At 41.0% G+C, this 23,861-nt stretch overlaps 1 protein-coding gene across 1 annotated transcript in view; it reads left to right on the forward strand.

The window, feature by feature from the left end:
* The first annotated feature begins 2,448 nt into the window (after nucleotides 1-2,448).
* Nucleotides 2,449-23,861, forward strand: part of SLC15A1 (solute carrier family 15 member 1) — a 40,137-nt gene continuing 18,724 nt past the window's right edge. Inside the window, exons 1-11 of the mRNA XM_075265300.1 lie at nucleotides 2,449-2,536; nucleotides 10,594-10,613; nucleotides 11,568-11,652; nucleotides 11,844-11,985; nucleotides 12,812-12,931; nucleotides 14,087-14,186; nucleotides 14,301-14,391; nucleotides 16,894-16,977; nucleotides 17,759-17,841; nucleotides 20,058-20,144; nucleotides 21,103-21,192. Coding sequence (XP_075121401.1) covers nucleotides 2,533-2,536; nucleotides 10,594-10,613; nucleotides 11,568-11,652; nucleotides 11,844-11,985; nucleotides 12,812-12,931; nucleotides 14,087-14,186; nucleotides 14,301-14,391; nucleotides 16,894-16,977; nucleotides 17,759-17,841; nucleotides 20,058-20,144; nucleotides 21,103-21,192 — 906 coding nt within the window. The 5' untranslated portion in view covers nucleotides 2,449-2,532. The remainder of the gene's footprint in view (nucleotides 2,537-10,593; nucleotides 10,614-11,567; nucleotides 11,653-11,843; nucleotides 11,986-12,811; nucleotides 12,932-14,086; nucleotides 14,187-14,300; nucleotides 14,392-16,893; nucleotides 16,978-17,758; nucleotides 17,842-20,057; nucleotides 20,145-21,102; nucleotides 21,193-23,861) is intronic.

The raw sequence follows: 23,861 nt of genomic DNA on the forward strand, positions 1-23,861 counted from the left end.
ATTGTGTATAATAATATTCTGTATTATGATCTCAGTAAATATTTGCCAGAGTAGTAAATTTATATCAGAGTATATAATCTGTAAATATTTTTCTTTAAAACATCAGAAAGCTGCAAGATACATTTCCCTGTGCCAAAATAAATAGCCAACATATCAACTGGTTATATAATGCCTATTTACAAACCTACATATCTGGAGTACACTTACTGCAGGTTGAGAACCAGTGTTATAAACCTTAAACTACTCTAATTGGTACTGGCAAGACCCTTGTGAAGAGATATGAGATTCTGAAGAGAATCACTAGATCCGTGATGGCAAACCTATGGCAGGGGTGCCAGAAGTGGCACTCAGAGCCCTCTCTTTGGGCACCCATCCATGGAGCAAATTGTACTGTGTGGGGGCCACTGTAGAGCAGACTGTACTGTGTGAGGTCCACTGTGAAGCAGATTATATTGTGTGGGGGCCACTGTGGAGCAGATTATACTGTGTGGGGGCAACTGTGCTTCAGATTATACTGTGTGGGGGTCACTGTGGAGGTGATTGTACTGTGTGAGGGTGACTGTGGAGCAGGTTATACTTTGTGGGGGCCACTGTGGAGCAGATTGTACTGTGTGGGGGCCAGAAAGCAGAAATATCTATGACTGAAAATCAGTTCATTCATCTGAATAGGGTTGATTTGGAGGCCACCAATTTCTCCAAGCTCCATTAAAGTGGTTTTCCAAAATTAATAACTGATGACCTCTCTTTGGTATAGATCAGTGGGGATCCAACACTGTGCACCCCACCAATCACCTGTTTGAAGAGACCACAGTGTTCTGTTGAACAGAGCTGCCTCTTCATTGTTTAGCAAGCACAGTGCCCCACAGTGCAGCGTATAGTGTTTGGGCTTGGTATTGCAGCTCATCCCAATTCACAAGCTCTATAACTGATGGAAATGATGGCACTTGACCCCCTGAAGCAGAGGCGATGCTAGCTAAATGCTACCGGGTTTCAGACCCACTCTTCCCAATCGGATATTGATGATCTATACTACAAACAAGTTATCAGTATCCATGAAAAGTACTATTTGATGTCAGTAAGTATTCTTCAGTGACAGTGAATACCTATGGATGTAGCTGTATAATCAACATCAAGCTAAAGGGGCTCTATCATTGAGAAAAGTCATTTTTAACTAATCACATCCTTGCATAAGCTTTAGAAAGTCTATTCCACACCTACCTTTAGTATGTAAATTGCCTCAGCGGTTTCTGAATAAGCCCATTTTTATTCACATGCTCATTAGACTGGTGCGTGATGCATTGTGCATCCCCTTTGCTATTGTTTCTTATGGGTGTATACAGCACAGGCTGCTGCTGATGACTCAGCTTCCTGTTTGCACACACATAGGAGATAATAGCAGAGATGAGTGCTGCTGGGAACTTCCTGTGCTGGCTGGAAGCTCATTAGCATATGAATAAAAACGGACTTATTCAGAAACCACTGCGGCAATTTACATACTAAAGGTAGGTGTGAAATAGCATTTCTAAAGCCTATGCAAGGATGTAATTAGTTAAAAATGACTTATCCCAATGATGGAGCCTCTTAAGTGGAGATCACTGCGCACAGAGAACTAAATGATCCTGAAGTCTTTGCTTTCTTCTTAGTTGATATGACTCCTAGTATCCTTTCTATCCGCTATGAGCTTGTATATGTTGTTTCTTGAATATATTACTGTATTACCTATGCTGCTATAACACACTGAATTTCCCCATGGTGAGACTATTAAATTATCATATTATCTTATCTCATAATACGTCATGCATATTAGTACATATTTGTCTGTTTGATCAAGTACTTAGATATAATCAAATTCTCCCCTATGTTGGTATATACGTCAGTACATACTGTCAATGTCATTACGCACTCCCTGATATTGGTAGATGCAATGTGAACTAGAGCTTAGCTGTAATTTAGCATTACAAATAGGTTTTTACACTACATCTTAGTAGGGTTACAGTACATAGTCATCGTACTGTAAGTTATTTCACAATTTAGATTCAGAGCAATAAAACATAACCTAAATACTTAGAAAGTAAAGTTTGATATTCAGGCACATCTCTTACAAAAGCGTCTTAAGATCAAACACGTGTTCTAAGTGTTACCCCCCAGAGAAAGTCAACTCTTCTGGCTGTATACTGTACACAAGTGATGTGGTACTGTGCACTGCCAACAGCCTCTGTAAACAAGTGACTTTTATCAGCTCTTTCATGTCATTTCGCTGTTGCACACAGAATGCAGTTCAGTGTCCCCCTGCCATCTCTCTTCTCACACCTTTTTATCAGCCCCTGGACTGTGCCCTCCAGCCAGTGCCTGGGGAGAGGAGGAGCTTCTTATGATGCCCTATGATTTAAAGCAAAAGAGAGGAGGGGAGAAGGTGCTCAGTCCATGTAATGAGTACCTAATGCTGGTCCACAGCCAAGTGCAGGGACTTTAAAAGAAAGTACTAAAGCAGGACATCCCTCCCTGTTACCAAAGGATACATCACAACTCATCATGGGTATGTAGCGGCTAACCTGTAATATCACCAGTAATCTTCTACACTGTATTTTTCATTACATTGCAACAAATAGTAATACAGTATCTGGTTCTGTTTTAGCTTTTCCTATGTTTTGCAATATATTCTCCAATCTGCCAACAAACCCCTGCAGCTCACCTTTACCTTTGAGAATTCTTTGCATATTGTTGTATAGCAATTGCTGCTATTTAGTTGGGTGATCTTTATGGTAGATAACAAATAACATTTTGTCTAGTTGTTTGTATTTCTGTAATGGTATGTATCATGTTTCTATTATATTAGATTATGGCCCACATAGCGAAATGCCGCAAAAAAACGCTGTGGATAAAAACACAGTAAAAAACATGTTCCATTTCTCCACAGCACTTTTCATTGAGTTTTTCTGCATTTTTGTCAGTGTTTTGTTCATACCCTATTAAATTTATAGGCAAAATTCTCACGATTCTGCTTTTAGGCTAAAGCACCACATAGCGATCCGTAGCCAAAAAGCGGTGCGGAAAAGACTGTGACAGAAACTCATCACTTTTTTTTTTTCCCCCACAGCTCTTTTCACAGAAAGTCCACATAGTTTTCCTCTGTGGACTTTCTGTCCCTATTGTACCAATATGTAAAACGCCAGTTTTTCCGTAGGTATAGTTGACATGCTGCGATTTACAAAAACTCATTGTGAATGGGATTAGCCAGAATGTCATCTACTTTGAAGGTACTGTAAAACGCTACATTTTTTTGCCATGGCATTTCCGCTGCGACCATATTGCGGCATTTTTGTGTTGTGTGGCCCAGGTCTTAAAATGTTTTTTTTTTTTTTTTTTTTTTTTTTTTTTAAGGCAGCTTTTCTATTCTGCAGTGTGTGGATGAGATCAAACAAAATCTCATTCATTTTGCTGTTTTTGGGTGAATTTTTAAAGGTTTTTTTCCTCTGACTTTTCACAGCTGCTAAAAACAATGTGCTATGTAAAAGTGAACATGGAAATGCAATATCTGCAAAAAAAATTATGTATATCAGCCTCAGCTGGATCTCAAATTACTGTATTATTTCGCACTTACAATTGAATCATATGTGTACCTTTAAGCAATATATATATTTATCCACTGTCTGTCTGCATCATAATGAATTCAGGTGTACAGTTCTGTCTTCAGATTATTGGGCTGTATGTACATGGTATTCATAATAAAAAGCCAGCATTTTTGCCATAGAACCCCAATAACCATCTTAGCAGACAGGCCAATTCTGAATTATATACCATGGGATGGTATGTGCTGCCAGACTGCTTTTCCCTGTTGCCAATGTAATTGGATGTTGAAAAGCCTAAAGCCTGACTGTCTGGTCCCTAGGGATGCTTTACCTAACAACCTTAGATCCTTGTAATGGCTGCTGAGCTTTGTGAGTAACAACCAGTCTGCCTCATTTTAAAAATAATTTCTTCAACTTAATATTGAAACATTGAATTGAAAGAGAATTTAAAGAGGACCTTTCATGGGTTTGGGGACAGGCAGTTTTATATACTGAATTCAGCGCACTGTCGGCTTTCCCGATCTGTGCCCTGGGTAAAGCGCTATCGGTACCGGTACCGTAGCTCTTCACAGTCAGAAGGACGTTCCTGACAGTCTGTCAGGGACGTCCTTCTTCACAGCAACGCCTATAGCGCTGTACAGTGTGAGCGGGGAGGAATGCTCCCTCCCTCACAGTAGTCGTCCATAGACGAGCACTATCAGGAGGAGAGGGAGGCGTTCCTCCCCACTCACACAGTACAACGCTATAGGCGTTGCTGTGAAGAAGGACGTTCCTTCTTATTGGCCCCCCAATGTCCCACATCATGTTGCTGACATTGAAAAGGAAGTTGCAAACCGTATGGGGGGCCAATAAGAAGGCAATATACAGTGTGGGGTGTAAGGAGGGGATTTATACCATGTCGGGCCAGAGAAGGGAGCTTTATATCATGTTGGTCATGTAAATGGAGCACTATACTGTTTGGGCATTGGTAAAAGGGGCTTTTTATCATATAGCAGCCCAAAAAGTGGATTTATACTGTGTGGGTACCAGGAAAGGGTGTACTATACCATGCTGATAGCAGAAAAAGGAAGCCATTGAAGTCAATGGAAGGCTTTTTTCAGTGCTGAAATTCCACACCAAATTCCTCACCATTTTCCTCCATGTGAATGGACCCATAAAGTAAAATGGATCTTCTATACATGTAGGTAAAAAACACTTGGTGTGAATGAAGCCTTACATTGTTTCTAAGACAACAGACTGTAATGTTCTGTACTCCTACTCCTACTATCCAAACACCCAGAAATAATCAGCCTAGGTGAGCCTTATCTACAAGTAATATCCCTCTGCTGTGCACCGAGTCAGCCATTGAGGGTTAGAAACCAATGACATAAAGTGATCACATGACTAACTCATAAATGAATGGTTGTTTAGACTCTAGGGCCCCACAACAGGGAAGCCATAATCCAAAGAGCTTCATATCATAAAATAAGAGATCAGCACAACATTTGCAGTGATTCTTGGAAATAGAGATATCAGCATCCAGTTTTCTCTGATTCGTTAATATGTCCTGCACATAAACTAATGCTGCAAAATGAAGTTTATTATATTTGCTAATTTTAGAGTCCTATCTTATTGCCATTAGTTACAGAACAAGATTACAGAATCGATCATCTATTACGCACATAAACAAATTTGCTATCTCCTTTAACTGTGTTTACTGTGGGTACTTGAATCTCAAAGTGCATGTGATTGCTTCTTTAAGAGATAACACTTTGATGATATCCTGTACCGACCGAGGCAATATAGCTCAGAGCGCTTGTGCCCAGTTTCATGGATTGTGAAATGGACTGGAGAACATATTTCGAAATTGAATGGTTTCCTTCTTATGGAGGTTTAACCATCTGGATAAAGATTTTCCATCATTGCATGCATTACTCCAAAAGGATGATTAGAATAATATTCTTTTATTATAATATCAATAACAGAGTAAACGCCTCATGGCTCAGATACTGGCATGAAGCTCTCCCTCATAGTTCATGTTAGAAAGCTTGGCCTTATTGATGCACAAGACCAAATTTATGACAAGGCTCAGTAAGCCTGTGGTTATGGCCTGAGAAGGGTAACATGTCAAACTTAGGAACCATTCACATCACATTATTAACATCCATTTAACAAAAGCTTAATGGAATGTTAAAAATGGATGAAAACAGGTGCAAATGGATGGGATCTGTTTACACAGAGTCCATATGCACTATGCCTGGACACAGAATCATAGTGCTCCCCGTTCTGTGTCTCTCAACAACAACAAAAAAAAAATGTCGGTAACAGATCCATTATTTTTTAACATTGTTTCTATGTCAGTGGATAAAATCCATTCTCATCCTTTTTGGCATCCGTTTTTGTATTTGTTAAGCATATTCTATAGGCAGATGTTAAAATCATGATGTGAACAGTCTCTTATTTTGAAAGGACAATACATTGATACATTGTAATATGGACGAGCAGTGTATAGTCATATGTGGCCCATGTGGCCTTTTGATTCACTTATGACATGAAAATATTTTCTTGGTCTGTTGGATGGGTTTCTTATCAGACTACCCTACACGGATAATCTGTTTGGTGCTATGTTTCGATAGCCATGCTATACAGTGCACAGAGATAGAAGCACATAGCTCTGTACACAGTATAGTGGCCGGGGTCCGTTACTTCTGCCCAGTACCCATTGAGACCAATGGGATTGTCATGAAGTACAAGGCCCTAATGTCACTTGCCATAGTGCTCCAATTAGGTCTCACAAATTTAGGCGTGGAAAAGAAAACTCATTCTAAAACATAACTTTTAATAATTCACAAAAGAAAAAAAGACAGACGGCACAGCCAGTTCCAAATGTATAAACGTTGTAACAGCCTGCTTCCAAAATAATCCTGTAGATCGGAACCACTGACAATAAAAGGTGGTGCTCACAACCCCCGGAACAACAGCAAAAAATATGAAGAAAACATGAAGAAAGATGTGGGTGGGCACTCACCAATTAGTAGACGGCATTTTCTTCTTTGTATAAAAATAATACTTTATTGAAATATAAAAAACAAGTCCTCAGGGAGGGAGAAATAGCATTATTGGCAGGAAAAAAGGCAACAGCCGTTTCGCGTTAAACCAAACGCTTTTTCAAGCCTAGTATGCATACTAGGCTTGAAAAAGCGTTTGGTTTAACGCGAAACGGCTGTTGCCTTTTTTCCTGCCAATAATGCTATTTCTCCCTCCCTGAGGACTTGTTTTTTATATTTCAATAAAGTATTATTTTTATACAAAGAAGAAAATGCCGTCTACTAATTGGTGAGTGCCCACCCACATCTTTCTTCATGTTTTCTTCATAACTTTTAATAAATATATCAATAAAATGTATGTGTGCTTATAAATATATGTATATCAATATCTTGCAGAATAGAAAGATAATAAGTGACTATAATAAATAATTTCAGAGTTATTGTCTCTCTGCATCGTCAACGTCTCGGTCAATATCTAAGCAAAGCTTCTCACGCTTTAGTCCTACTATTACTTTAACCTAAGAAGGTTTTTCAGGTGCCGTATTTACCACTGCTGGGGCTACACAAGAATTCTGCCCTGTGTAATTAAGCGAAAGAGGTCACAACAGATCCCATTCACTGTGAATGGAGAGGAAGCCGTGTATGTGCCACTTTCTCCATCCATGTATATGGGATTTCTAAAAACAGCCATGTAAGTACGCTTGGTTGTTGGAACTCGCAACGCAGTGAATGAAGAGATCTGCACAAGTACAGCTGTATGGATTTCTGGATGGATTGTCACATAATGTGTACTATGTATCATGTATAAGTTTTTTCTTATACTTTATCCAAATCTAATAGATCTAACAGTATTTCAATGTAGTTTATGCCCTAATTCCTAATTTGAACTCTGGTCTTATTTTTTTTTTTCACTAGCTAGGCAACTTATTGCAGATGAATAATGCATCCAACAGACCCTATTGCCTTACTATGAGGGCCACTATGGTTCCAATGACATTTCCGCTGAGGGAGAATACAGCTGCATATATTGCACGATTCTTGCCTTTAAAAGTAATGAAACACGTAATGGAACCCCTGACAGCATATTAACACACATATATGACATAATCGTCACTGTGACTGTTAAGCAATACGCAAACTAGACCTCACTAGTGGAACAGAGGAACTTGATCCTAGTGCCACCCTTTGGAAAGTAGCTTCCTATATATAAATGCATGGTTATTCAATAAATCTAATTGAATAATGTGGGAATAATAGCCAAGCCAGAATCATTTCTCCAGAAGGAAGTAGGTAACAGTTGTTTCGAGGTTGTTGCTTGTGATCAGAGCAGGGAAGCAGCCGACTGTATGAGAGGTCTGAACATGGGTTAGAAGGCGTACTATGTCATATTCGGGAGAGGCAGTAAAGAGACATAGTTCATAGTTCTGTTTAACAATGTATTTTATACTATTATGTACAGGCTAGGACTATATTACAGTAGCTGTCTAGAGCAATAATAATAATCAGCAGTATATAAAGATTTATTGATTTAAAGCAGATAAAAACAAGTAATTGTGCTGCCATCAAGATATAAGACTACTGAGATATGACAATGTATAAAGCTTCAGTTAAAATGTTTTTGTCTAGTGCCATATACCAGGTCAAGGATCACATTCATTCATTCACTTATTTAGTTATCAGTTTAATATCTTTACACATCAGAAGGTAAGTTAGTTTATATGTTATATATGTTGTTACTTTTACACAAAAGTATAAAATTGGCTTATCATTGCAGCCTATGTCATATATATAATTTCCTCTTAAAGGGAGTCTATCATTGGCAATAGACATTTTTAACTAAACATATCTTTACATAGCCTTTAACAAAGCTATTTCAGGGATACTTTTTATTCTTTCATCGGCGCTGAAGTTTTGGAATTAGCCCAGTGTTAGTGATATGTAAATTAGACAGCATTGAGCACCGGAAGCTTTCTAACTATTCCTTGAGCACCGCAGCATCATCAGCCTTCCCCTTCTCTATGGTGCTCAAGGAATACTTAGAAGTCTTCTGGTGCTCCCTGCTGGTTAATTTGCATATCACTAAAACCCAGCTAATTCCAAAATGCTGGCGCCACTGAAATACTGCGATTTCTTAGCATGTTAATTATATGTGCAGAAATGCTGGTGTTTTCTGTATAGGTGTAATAGAAAAATGCTGTGAAAAAAATGTGATGCTTTTCGGCTGCAGCTTTTTCAACAGTGGTTTTTGACAGTGATTCGCTACATGGTACCATTGCCTAAAGGTTGCTTTCTTGTTGATATTTTTGCTTCTGATCCAATCATCCATGATTGTATGAAGGTTACATAGCTCTCTAGCATGGAATTGTATAGCCTCTATGTACTGAAGTGTAGGCTTTATGGGGTGCTACGTATTATCAACATATTCTCTCCCTGAATTAATGTCTGTGTACACATGGAGTCTTATCAAACTTCATAGAGTCCATAAGAGAAAGCCTTGGTATGCCTTCTAATGAAATCAGATATATGCTGAAGCCCCATATTGCAAAAACACATTTAAAAAGCAGTAGAAAAATTGTGACATTTTTTTTCCACAGCATTTTTTGCTGCATTTTGCTTTGTGGGGCCTTAGTCTTATTAGAGGCTCATGAAGCTTATCTATGGGAACCTCATTATGTCTTAGTTTTGTATGTAATACAGCCCTTTGCCATCTGCTCCTGTTTTCTGATAACAATTATATTCAATATTTGCATATGTCTTTTACATGTATAATTAAGTAATCCCTCGTTCACATCTGCGTTTGGTAATCCGTATGGGGACCCCCCAAACGTAATACCAAACGCAATTGCAAGCGGTGTGCAGTAAAAGCACTCGGACACCATCCTACTAATATTATAAATGTGAAAGTTTGTGTGTTTGGATGTTTGGATGTTTGTGAGTTTGGATGTTTGTTCCTCAATCACGCTAAAACGCCTGGACGGATTTGCGTGCAATTTTCCACAAACATAGTTTTCCCTTAGGATTGAGTCACAGGCTACTTTTGGTGCCACTAAACAACATGGCTTCCTAGCAGGAGACTCACAAAAGCAGGACTCCTAGCCCCAGCTATAGACACACTGCCTGGCATTTCCTGCCTCAACCTGCCTGCACACTCCTTACTGTCTCCTCAGGAGTAGCCCTCACTCTACTCACTCACATTTACATATAGCTTTCCACTATATAACACATCACATTGTCTGACACAATACAACACATCACATTGTCTGTATCACGACATACACAATACAACACATCACATTGTCTGACACAATACAACACATCACATTGTCTGACACAATACAACACATCACATTGTCTGACACAATACAACACATCACATTGTCTGTATCACGACATACACAATACATCACATTGTCTGTATCACGACATACACAATACTACACATCACATTGTCTATATCACAACATACACAATACAACACATCACATTATCTGTATCACGACATACACAATACAGCACATCACATTATCTGTATCACTACATACACAATACAACACATCACATTTGCTAGCCCACCAAACTTTTTAAAGCACTTTTATAGTTTCACACGTCTGTGTCCGCCCAATTCTCAAATCACCGCAGACGAAGTCGCGGGTAAAAGCTAGTAGACTATAATGGGATCCGTGTGCTTGCTGCGTGCTGCCGGTATGAATCATGAGGAAATTAGATTGTGCAGTACTTTCCTGTCCACATGTTCTGTGCGGAGATCTGACGGCAAGCACACAGACCCCATTATAGTCTATGGGGATCCGTGTACTTTTACTGCACAGTGCTTGCAATTGTGTTTGGTATTCTGTTCGGGGGAAGGAGGGGGGTCCCATGCAGACTCCCCCAAACGGAATACAAGAGCAGATGTGAACGAGGGGTAACATTTCTGTTTAACATTATTTGGACATATAAATCTATTAATATAAATTATTTCCCTTTTCTTTCCTTAACAGGGAGGGGCGAAAAATCAACAGTAAGTTCTTTTAATGCAATATATTTATTTTATTTCATTATTTTATTTAATCCAGCTCTTGTTTTTTCAGTTAGTTTTCTGATATAAATTGTAAATAATCTTTTATTCGATAAGTTTTTAAACATATATCTTTTTACCACAAGCTGCACAGGAGACTGTAGAATAGCCCCATTCACTATATTCTTAAAGGGCAAAAACTTACCAGGTTATTGTATATACAAATATATCATCACTTCATAACTCGGGAATAACCCTTTTGAGCCTGGGGTCCGATGCTGTGAATATACAGAGTTTACGCCACGGCAAGAGGTTGCATAGGTTATTATGCAGTGAAGTAGATGAGTTGTGAATGGTTGTCCTGACTCTCTATGGCTAGGTTCACATCTGTCCCCAGCTCTCCATTGTTTGGATCCGCTGGGGGACCTGAACGACAGAGAGCCAGGCTGCTAAGCAGATGTTACCTGCAGACATTAAAGGGGCTCTCTCAGCAAAATCATGCTGATAGAGCCCCACATATGCGTGAATAGCCTTTAAAAAGGCTATTCAGGCACCGTAAATCTTATATTAAACTACTGACCCGTTTTAAAATAATAACCTAAAAAAGAATGTTATCTACTTACCGAACGTGCACGCTGGGCGGGCATTAAGAATGTGTCTTCATCTTCATCCACGCCTCTTCTTCCTCCGATGTCCTCGGGTCCCGTCCTCCTCCAGCGCTCGCGAACGGACACACCCTGAATGCCCGCCCAGGGTGCACGATCCGTAAGTAGATCACATTCTTTTTTAGGTTATTATTTTAAAACGGGGGGGTAGTTTAATATAACATTTACGGTGCCTGAATACAGATTTGATTTTTTTTTTTTTTTTTTTGCAAAATTTAGAAAATAAAAAAATAAAAGAAAATAGTACTTGTAGTTGTTAACATAAATTATTTTATTTTTTAACCTTTAACAGCCGGGATGCTTTGGCTACCCTCTAAGCATCTTCTTCATTGTCATCAATGAGTTTTGTGAAAGGTTCTCCTACTATGGAATGCGAGGTAAAGTAATAATTTCATGTACATTCTTCCTCTAGTATAACTTTTGGAACCAAAATAAGCCAGTATAATAGCTATGGCTATGACAACCTGGTAAAAGGCAATTATCATTGGGCTATGGCAATTAGTCAAAATTTATTAATTAATTAAAACTAATGACAGATATATCTGGTCTCTTTGTATTCTCTTTGCAGCGGTGTTGGTTTTGTACTTTAAATACTTTTTACAATGGGATGACAACCTTGCCACCGTGGTTTATCACACTTTTGTTGCTGTTTGCTACCTGACTCCAATACTTGGGGCTATCATTGCTGACTCATGGCTGGGAAAATTCAAGTAAGTTATTTTGTAATGAGTTTGTGTCATTACCATGTGCCAATTATAAGTTCTCACCCTTTATGATCCACAATCCAAAGCCTAAATATGTGTCAGGTTTTTTTTTTCATAAACTTATGGACCTGCATTGGAATGGTCCTTGCAATACACATCAGGGACAAAAAAAAAATGGATAAGGGGGCCACACGGTGGCTCAGTGGTTAGCACTGCAGCCTTGCAGCGCTGGAGTCCTGGTGTTCAAATCACGTCAAGGGCTAAAAAAAAAAAAAAAACATTTGCAAGGAGTTTGTATGTTCTCCCCGTGTTTGCATGGATTTCCATCCCATATTCCAAAGACATACTGATAGGGAAAAAATGTACATTGTGAGCTCCATGTGGGGCTCACAATCTACATTAAAAAAGAAACAAAGGACAAGTAGCCTGAAAGAGGTTGTCTGGAGTAAAAAAAAAATAAAACATTCATACAGTATGCATCGGCATTTCACTTGCTTATACATGAAAGCACTTGTGACTCCAGCACTGAACATAGCTATAACTGGAGCACTAACTGCAACAATACCCTTGTCTTAAGTTGGCCAACATATAGGCTATACTCACTTACTAAAAGGAAAGTCATTCACAAAACATTCTTATGCAAAATGTAATCATTTTGCACTTTGTTTACATCAGAACTCAGATATTAAGCAGTAAAAAATTATATACACTCCAAATCCTATTATTATATATGTTACAGTGAATGGAATTTAAGATCCTGATTCCTTTATGTTCTGAGGTCAAGTCTCTTTCCTGTATAAATCATTAATGATGAAAATATCTTCACTTACAGGACCATCGTATACCTTTCTATTGTTTATGCAGTTGGTCAGGTCATCATGTCTGTCAGTGCCATTCATGATCTTACTGATGGAAACAAGGATGGAACACCTGACAACCTTGTTGTCCATGTGTAAGTATAAGGAAAACTTAAAGTATATACTAGAGGAGAATCTACTCCATAACTGACTGTCTCTCATTGAAAATAGCATCAGGAAAATGAACAAATCAGTAGTGACATCTACTTATGTGAATAAAGTACTTTGGTAATGATAAAAAAATGCTCCTATTTAGCTTAAGCATAAGGCTAAACATGTTCTTATTCTCTTACCTCTTGCACTTCATACTCACCACCTCCATCCCTCTCCATAGCCTTCTATAGGGTTGAGGGGATATCGTCACTCCATAGGGAGAGACCACCATTTAGGTGTGTGGAGTCTTATTAAGCCATGAGCGCTCCACTGCAAAGGAACATTGGAAGAATATGCAACTCTGACTTCCATGATGTAATTAGGAAGCTAATGCCTCAGGCATGCACACCAATAGAGGGCGCTCCCTGTAACATCATGCTGACCTTCTCAGAGGCCTTTGTTTGCAATGATGTTGGGATTTTACCAGGTAGTCTCTCAGCCAAGGACATCTGTTTCGATGTTATTGCATCTCGTCAGCTTGGCACAGAGAGGACTGATCTGGCAGAGGTGAGAACCTTAGACAGGGTTGAGGGGATATTGTCACTCCATAAGGAGAGAACCACCAATTAGGTGTGTGGAGTCTTATTAAGCCATGAGCACTTAACTGTGCAAAGGAACATGGGAAGAATATGCAAATCTGACTTCCATGATGTAATTAGGAAGCCAGTGCCTGAAGCATGCACACCAATAGAGGGGGCTCACTGAAAATGTGCAAGTTTATCTTCCATGATGTAATTAGGAAGACAGAGCCTCAGTCAAGCAAACCAATAGAGGGAGCTCACTTTAACATCAAGCTGACGAGATGCAATAACATCGAAACAGCTGTCCTTGGCCTTGTAACAACAGTATTCAGACAGGGACATTTGTAAATGATTCCAGCTGAATATATGTAAAGCAGAGTATGTTGGTGCTATATAATGTATTAGAAATAAATAAATTGTCTAAAATGTTGTAAAGTCAGTAAATTATCATTTATTTGTGGGACAAACCCTTTTAAGGAAAGTCGAGGATAAACTTTTATATGACTAAGCTTTCACGTAGCGGTTACATTTTTTCATGCCGCATGCTAACGTCTCAGCAATTGTTCTTTTTCATAGCGTATTATCAATGGCTGGCCTTATTTTAATCGCTTTGGGCACGGGAGGAATCAAACCTTGTGTTGCAGCGTTTGGAGGAGACCAGTTTGATGAGACCCAGGTATGTTATTTTGTGATTTCTCTCTCTACTGTCATCTTATAAAGCTGTTGCTGAGGCTCAGTGTTATGTCTATGAATTGAATAGCATCTATGGTTTTGTATATTTCTACTTTAGGATAAACAGAGGAGCCGCTTCTTTTCCATCTTTTATCTGTCAATCAATGCTGGAAGTCTTTTGTCCACTATTATCACTCCCATCCTTAGAGGTAAAAATACATAGTTTTAATTGTCTAAGGGTAGGTTCACAATAACATTATTTACCAACACAATCACAAAAAAGTATTGTCGCTCAACCAGCTAGTGGAACCGCAAAAAAACAGAGCATGAAATGTAGGCTGCATGGAAAAACCCTCCGGACTATCACGGAGTCAAATAGCAATGGTCAAAACACAAAAAGTATTATCCAGCATGACATATATAAAAAAATAACCTTTACTTCATAGTGATTAAAAAAGACACATACAAGGATCCAAAACATGGTCAAAAACAAAAAATAGCTTACGCGTTTCGGGAAACTGTGTTTAGTCCCTTACTCATAGCTAAACACAGTTTCCTGAAACGCGTATGATTCCCACACTTGATTCAGGTTCTAGTTATAGTACTAAATGTATGGCTTTCACATCGCCCCATAATACAGTCATGTACAAGCACTATAAGTAAGAAATTACAGTTCTTGGCCAATATATCTAGTTTTTTGCCACATATAATCAATTAAGATTTTATATACAAAGCCATTTTTGTGAAAAAAAACTTGGAATGTGGAATGTGGCAAGCCTATTGGAAATATATGTCACTGTTTACTATACATAAGTATACTGTATGTTGCCTCCTTCTGTCCATGGTAGATATGGAAAACCCTCCTGACTTATACTTTTCACAGAAGGCTCTATGTCAACAGCGTTTCAGTTGCCTAGAACAGACACAATTACTAAAATCTATCACAATATTTATATTCACAATGAATAATACAGATGACCACTTCTATCTTCACTTGAATTTGGTGGTTACTACAATTTCTTCTGAGACCAATTCAATACAATATCACAGCATGCTAGCAAAACCCTTGAAAACCTGCACAAAACAACTAAAGAATGGTCACACTTAGGCCTGGTTCACATCTGCATTCGGTATTCCGCTCGGGAAGTCTGCTTGGGGACCCCTGGAATGGAATACCAAATGCATTGACAAGTGGTGAGCAATGAAAGCAGACGGACCCCATAAACTATAATGGGGTCCATGTGTTTTCTGCATGAGTCATGCAGAGAGGAACGTAGTTCATGAAGTACTTCTCTCTCCGCATGTTCCATGTGGACACCGCACAGAAAACACACAAACCCCATTACAGTCTATGGGGTCTGTGTGCTTTCTTAAGCTCACCCCCTTGTCAATATGTTCGGTATTAAGTTTGGGGGATCCCCAAGTGGACTCCCCGTGTGGAATACCGAATGCAGATATGAACCAGGCCTTAGACATATATAGAAAACAAGCATAGCACAGGAGAGTTCCGATACAGTCAAGTACACATAATTAACTCTCATAAATCAGCCCAATTATAGAAAGCATACTTCAACCGAAAAAACTAGAAGTATAGACGAAAGAAGGACATACAGTCCCAAAAGGTTGAAATATTCAACCCTCCCCCATCTTACAGTAAATAAACGTAATCAGAAGTAGGGGAAAGGGCATTTCAATATTGAAAAAATGCTATCAACACTATATACCATTCTGTCACAGAGTGAAATAAGCCATATCACTCATGTAAGGCAAGTATAGGGTATGTATCCAGCATAGACCTATAACATACGTCTCAGTAGCATACCGACGCAAGAAAAATATACCTCTTACCCATTATAGAGTGATTCACAGGAGCCCGCGTCTGTGGGGAATCCCAACCCGACGCGCGTTTCGGCCGGAAGAAGGCCGGTCACGCGGCCGAAATGCGCGTCGGGTTGGGATTCCCCACAGACGCGGGCTCCTGTGAATCACTCTATAATGGGTAAGAGGTATATTTTTCTTGCATCGGTATGCTACTGAGACGTATGTTATAGGTCTATGCTGGATACATACCCTATACTTGCCTTACATGAGTGATATGGCTTATTTCACTCTGACAGAATGGTATATAGTGTTGATAGCATTTTTCCAATATTGAAATGCCCTTTCCCCTACTTCTGATTACGTTTATTTACTGTAAGATGGGGGAGGGCATATGACTGAACATATACAAGTTTAGTTATATCTGTATAGGCAATCAGCAACAACCTCAATGCCAAGACCTATATTTATTCTGTTTATGGTGATTTGACAGTTGCATGCCCATTTCTGTGGGTTGTCCGGTTCTTTTTGAATTTTGGTGTTCTGTGTCTTGTTCTTCATATTTTGTGTATATATGTTTTTTAATATGAATTTTTCATGAATAAAAAAAACAAAAAAAAAAAAGTTTTTCATAATTATTGTTGTATATGTTGAATATTTCAACCTTTTGGGACTGTATGTCCTTCTTTCGTCTATACTTAGACATATATAGCATGTCCCTTTGTGTTAGATTGTTGTGAAATCATGTTCTAAAAAGATGATCACCACATCACCCCAGGCTGTATAGCCTGTTCACAGAGAAATGAGCTGAAATATATGGCCAGAATACTCTTTAATATACGCATACAAAGATTAACATAAAAGCTATTAAAAAGTCGTCTTGTAATTTTCAGGCCATGAATGTGGAATTCACACTCAGCAGAAGTGCTATCCTTTGGCCTTTGGTGTGCCTGCTGCTCTCATGGTGGTTGCTCTAAGTAAGTATTCAGCAATAAGTGCTAACATATGTACTACTTGATTTTACTGTATACTAATGTGCATCTCTGACCAACTTTAGTGTAGACAGAATCTCTGTATTATCACCTGGTAGTAAATAAGACTACAGTATGTCAAGTTGTACTAAACGTACTTGCTATGGCCCTTTTGGACATGCCCTGCACAGACTGGTGCTGTGGAGTTAGTCGTGTCATGTCAGAAATAAAGCACCAGACACTTAGATACAGATACTGAAACTTCACTGTAGATTGCAGATATAGGGAATGCACACACAAGGTCTCAGAACTTTTTACCAAGTAACTTCAGCCTCCCGGAGTTTACATGAGCTAGTGGGTATTACTCCTACATGTAGTGCTTCATTCATTTGGGCCTACTCCGGAGGAGGAAGCCGCGACTGTCAGAAGCCGCAATATTCAGGGCAGGCACATTTTGGTCCTATTCTGATGCAGCTTCCCATGTCACAATCAGGAACAAAATACGCCATTTAAATACGCCCCAGGTGAACTAGCCCTTATAGGCAATGCCCTTTTTTAATAAAGTCATGGTCATCACCGAGCAAGTTGTAATCATTTTATCTGTCGTCTGCACTGCACATTTTACACCAGGATCAGTTATAACCGTAATGACAAATCTCGACACTGACTTTCCGTTGTGAACCATAATAGAACCTAGGCAATAAAGTACAGGTTCCCTAAAAGACTACTTATTAGTAATGATCATTATTTCACGCAGTGTAAACATTTTATTTTTCTTTCTCCACAGTTGTATTTATTGTTGGAAGTGGAATGTACAATAAAGTGTCTCCCCAGGGTAACATTATAGTTAAAGTCTTCAGCTGTATCTCGGTTAGTAAAATGGTGACCTTATTGTGCAAGATCCTTTATTAATGTCACGTCTGTAGATTGCTTTGAATGAATAAAATATAATAACTCATAGAATAGAAACTATATTAACGTTAATTTTAAATTATATTATATATATTTATCGAAAAAAAAAAAACCTCCTCATTCTGTCTGCAAACTCCAGAAAGCTAGAGATTTGTTAGCATGTCTCTCTACTGTGCAATAAGTTCTAATCGTCTCATTAACATTTTAGGCCGCACGTTGTGAAAACACTGCATTTTACATAACCTGCCGCAGTGCAGTGCAAAATCTGCAAATTCAAAAAAGGCTTGTGTTTTTGTATATCACAGCAAGTCAATTATACCTATGGAAAACGCTGACATTTTCTGTATATGTATGATAGGAACAGAAATTTTGCAGAGGAAAACTCTGCAGAGTTTCGGTGAAAAACGATGCAGAAAAAATGCGATGTGGTCTTTTCCACAACCTTTTTTGGCTGTGGCTTGCTACAGGTGGCCTTAGCCTTAGGATGCATTCACACTACGTAACGCCAGCGTGTATCACAGCCGTACACGCCGGCGTTACAGCAGGGCTGCCGGACACTTCCCATTCATTTCTATGGGAGCCGGCATGCGAGCGCTCCCCATAGAAATGAATGGAAAAAAGCAGTCCATTCATTTCTATGGGGAGCGCTCGTATGCCGGCTCCCATAGAAATGAATGGGAAGTGTCCGGCAGCCCTGCTGTAACGCCGGCGTGTACGGCTGTGATACAGGCTGGCGTTACGTAGTGTGAATGCACCCTTAAAGAGGTATTTCAATCTCATAAAATTATGGTATATTTTTAGGATATGCCATAACTATATGATTGCTGAGAATTCTGACCCAGAATTGGTTGTCTAGGGAACCGCAGCATGCTCCATTTACTTGAAAAGGACTGTGATATAGGTCTTTGCCCAGAATGAGATCAGTGCACACCAAGACTGAATCCCCTTCATTCTCATAATTGAGAGAACCGCACTGTTTTACAGAATCTGCAAAGTGGATGGGATTTTGGCTAATCCCATCCACACATTGCAGAAAAATATCCACAGTAGAAATACTGCATCATGTCAATTATACCTATGGAGATGCAGACGGTTTCTGTATAGGTATAAGGCTCAGTTCACATGTAGTTTTTTGGTCGGGATTTTGAGGCCAGATTCGCCTCAAAATCCTGACCAAAAAGATGGCTCCCATTGAAATCAATGGGATACGGTCAGTTCTTTTTTCCAGGAGCCGTTTGTTCCAGCTCCCGGAAAAAAAAGGGACATGCTCATTCTTCAGGCAGGTTCGCCTCACAAATCCACCTGAAGACACTCCCTCCTCCCGACTAGGTGCATTCATCGGGCCTAATCCAGAGCAGAGTGCGCAACTGGATGCCGGTGCACTGCACTGGCATCAAGTCGCAGCTACCCGTTTATTGGTCCGGAAACTAAGGCGGAAGCCGCCTCAGTTTCCGGACCAAAAAACCCTGTGTGAACCTGGCCTAAATCTCTGTAGGCTTTCTGTGTAAAGCACTGAAAAAAAAACCCTGATGCATTACTGCCACGGTTTTTCCCACAGCATGTTTTTGCTGCGTCCCGCTATGTGGGGCCTTAGCCTTAAAGTGATTTCAGAGTTACAATGGGTACATGGAGGCCATTGACATTATCAATGTTGGGCTGCAGTTGAATGGAGAGGACTAGGGTCCCACTACTAGTAAGGGTTGTTTCACACTAGCGCTTGTATTCCGCCCGCAAGGAGTCCGCATGGAGACCTCCCCGGACGGAATGCAATCGCAATTGCAAGCGATGTGCTTGCAAAGCACATGGAGCCCATAGACTATAATGAGCTCCTTGTGCTTGCCGCGCACTGCCTGCACGAATAAATTGTGCGGGCAGTGTGCGGGAAGCACATGGAGCCCATTATAGTCTTTGGGCTCCGTGTGCTTAACTGCACAGCGCTTGCATTAGCGTTGGTATTCCGTCCGGTGGGGGTCTCCATGCGGACTCCTTGCAGACGGAATACAAGCGCTAGTGTGAACCAACCTTAAGGTGGGGAAAATAAAATGAATAACACTTATGTCTACTGTTGATTTCTCTTTTTGCCTGGATAACCCTTTTAATAAAATGAACACACATAAAAATGGTAAAATACTGACCTGTGCTTAAAATATGTACTTTGTGCTATCTATCGGCAGTTTGCTATCAAAAACAGATACAGAAATCGTAGTAAATCAATTCCTAAGAGAGAGCATTGGATGGACTGGGCAAGTGAAAAGTATGATGTAAGTAATCCATTTGTTGCTACTGCAATAGAACATATGTGATGTTATTTATTTGTTGTTAACAGTGTATGCCTGTATATGTGCAATCTATGCCCAGTAGTAGATATTGGTCATCAATCAATGTGATGCAAAAACTTCTAATTAAAAAAAAGTAATGAATTATTAAAGAACAAGTTAGGAAGCCGAGAGAGCCAAGAACAGCGACATATTTACCCAAAAAGCAGGGAATATGGCTGTCATGGGGTCCATGGTGGGTGAACTGAACTGCTAGCTGACGCACTGTCACACATACCTGCAGGACCTCCTAGAAGGAGCATACTGACTATAGGGTTATACAGCTACCATTGAGTTCAATTCTAGCTGAGCTAACTCCATACACAACTCTAGTCTGACTCCAAGCATCCAGGATAATAACATTTATTAAGATGGAAAAAACTGAAAAAATTTAGGATGTTACTCAGCTCACAATGCTTTACCTAGAACAACATGGATTACATTAAGGGATTATTACCTCAAAGAGTACTCATAGGATAGGGGATAAATAATTGATCGGATTAGGGTCTGACCACTGATACCTGCACTGATCCTTGAGAATGGGGGTGTTATCGCCCCATTATGAATGCAGCCAGGCTGTTTGTTGGTATGTCCATGATACAAATCCAAGTGCAATGCCAAGTACTGATCTTCAGCTATCTCCAGCGCTCTCATTGAAGTGAATGATCGTGCAGATTCTGGTTCAGTATGGACATACTTACATTCAGCCTATTATCCTACAATATTATAGTTTATCATGGAATCATATTTTACTTATTTGCATAGTCATCTAATTTAATTATTAATTCATATAGTTCAAGTAACACCTATATAATAACTGCAATGTGTTTCTGTGTATAATATACTGTATTACTATATATAGTACATTTCAACTATATGTTTTTTTTTCTATTATTATCATTAGGACCTTCTTATTGCTCAAGTTAAGATGGTGCTGAAGGTCTTGTTTCTTTACATTCCACTGCCAATGTTCTGGGCCCTTTTTGATCAACAGGTAACATTAATGAATATGATATTGTGTAGACTATAATTTCTAAAAATTAGTAGTTATTATTTCCAGGATTATGCTATGTTTATATACTTTATAGGGGTGGTACGACATTAACAAAACGTCAGGAACAGTGCCACATTAGTCCGCAGGTTATTTCTGGCATTGCATCCCATTTACCTGAATAGGACTGAGCTGTAATAATTACAGCCAATAGACAAGAACAATATTAATGAAAACAGATTTCCCCCTATGCCCAACAGCAGCACAACTGGGGTATTTCTGCCTCTATGAGCTGTTAGGACAGGTGGAATTTTTAATTACCTAACAGCTTTTGACCTCTATAAGAGGCCGGAAGACCTGCTCCTCCCTTGTGTTTTTTTCTGTCCTGTGGGACAGGACAGGTGGTCAGGGGGGGAGCAGGTGTTCTGACCTCCTATAGGGGTCCACTACTCTCCCCCATCCGTACCTGACAGCGGAAGATCTTTTTCTTGGACATCCTCTTCTTTTTTCAGCTGGGGTCCTCTTCTCCCGGCGGGGACCCTGCCGGCTCGTGCGCGCTCCTGTCTGGCTGGCGCGCCGGGAGATTGGGGAGTTGCATCCCTGGGGGCAGTAAGTAGTTAGTGTATCCTTTTCTTCCTCCTCAGAATGTCTTCTTCTTCCTCCACTGTTCCTCCTAGAAGGAAGGCTGCTTCCAAAAGGAAGCATCTGGCGTGCGCTTCCTGTAGAGTGCCGCTGCCTGATGACTCCCAATATCGGTTCTGTCAGGGGTGCAGGGCCCCCTCTGTTGAAACAACTCCCATGCGAGAGATGGTTTCCTGGGTGAAGGGGTATGTCCAGGACTCCATGAAAAGGATGGAAGCCGTCTCCCTGGCCAAGAGGCCACGGCTGGATTGTGAATTGTCCCTGCCGCCTCTGGAAAAGCTGCGCCTCAGGGATGTGGAGTCATCTTCTAGTACGGAGGAGGAGAAGGAGATTTTTCCCCTGGACAAAATGTCCAGAGTATTCAAGACCCTAAGAATCAGAGACCGGGAAGGCTCTAGCCGTAGGTCTCGTACCTTCAGGCCCTCTTCGGAGATGCTCCGCCTGATGGAGGGCGAATGGAGGCACCCATCCACACGCTTCAAGGCACTTTTTCCCGTCTCTGAAAGTCAACTAAAGGCGTGGGGTCCCCCACCAAAAGTGGACGTCGCCGTGGCCAAGTTATCAAGGCGCTCCATCCTTCCATCAGAGGACGGCTCGGGCCTCAGGGACCCCATGGATCGCCGAGTCGAAGGATCTTTGAGGCGTGTATATTCGTCCGTCTCTGCCCAGGCCTCTTTGGGCATGGTCGCGAATGAGGTAGCAACTGGCTTACGCGCAGAACTGTCATCCCTGGCCAAGGACATCGATTCCGGCGTGGATCATGATGATCTCCTCGCGGCAGTGTCCGACATCATGCTGTTGGTGGATCACCTGACAGAGGCTACCCATTTTCAGACCCGTCTGGTGGTTAGATCCATGGCACTGGCTACTATGGCTCGCCGACCCCTATGGCTGAAGCCCTGGAAGGCTGACCTTACTTCCAAAAATAGCCTCTGTGGTCTCCCCTTTGAGCCCGGACGGCTGTTCGGAAGGGAGCTCGACCACATCATGGAAGGCTGGGCCAACTCCAAGGGCAAGAACCTGCCACAGCCCCTTGAAGGTCGGAGTACCTCCTTTCGAGGAAGAGGCACCCGGAGAAGCACCAGAGGCCAGCGGCGATCCGAGCGAGGAAGAGGTCGGGGCTCATCTCCTGGCCGTAAGAATGCCCCCTTCTAATTCCCTCTCAGTGCACCCCCCCTTCCTACCCCCCCCCCTCCCCTGGGGTGGGCGGTCGTCTTTCCCACTATGTGGAGGCCTGGCGGCAGAATATTTGGGACCCCTGGGTCATCCAGACGATCCAGGAAGGCTATAAAATTAATTTTGTTTCCCAGCAGCCAGAGAAGATGGTAAGAACCCGCCCTCTTCAGGGCCCCAAACAACTTCATCGCACGCAGGTGCAGACCGTCATAGCTCTACTAGACAAGCTGGGGTGGCTGGTAAACTGGCAGAAGTCAGTGATGGTGCCATCAACACGAGTTCAGTTCCTGGGACTTATTCTAGACTCTCTCAACATGACGGTCTCTCTACCCTCTCCTCGCAAAAGGAAAATTGCTCGGGCAGCACATCATTTGTCTTCCACACGGAAGGTCACCATCAGGACGGCTATGAAGGTCCTTGGATTGATGTCCGCTGCCCTAGATGTAGTTCCTTGGGCCCTATGGCATATGCGCCCTCTACAGAACGAGATCTTGAGAGTCTGGAATCACAGTCCTTCAGGTTTACAGAAGCCAATCCAGTTAACCATCAGCACCCGGCAAACCTTGCCCTGGTGGACCCATCTGTGAGATGGGAAGTCCTCGGTCCAGCCCGCCTGGACCCTGTTGACTACAGATGCCTCCCTCACAGGCTGGGGAGCTCATCTGGGGGAGACCCCGGTTCAAGGTACATGGAATCAGCGGGAGAGGACGCACTCATCCAACTGGCGTGAGCTTACCGCAGTTCATCGAGCCCTGCTGTCATTTGCACAACTTCTACGAGGGAAAGCGGTCAAAGTAAGATCAGACAATCTGACGACAGTCCACTATATCAACAAGCAGGGAGGAACCAGGTCC

The sequence above is a fragment of the Leptodactylus fuscus genome, chromosome 2 (genome assembly GCF_031893055.1).
Source record: "Leptodactylus fuscus isolate aLepFus1 chromosome 2, aLepFus1.hap2, whole genome shotgun sequence".
Classification (NCBI taxonomy): Eukaryota; Metazoa; Chordata; class Amphibia; order Anura; family Leptodactylidae; genus Leptodactylus; species Leptodactylus fuscus.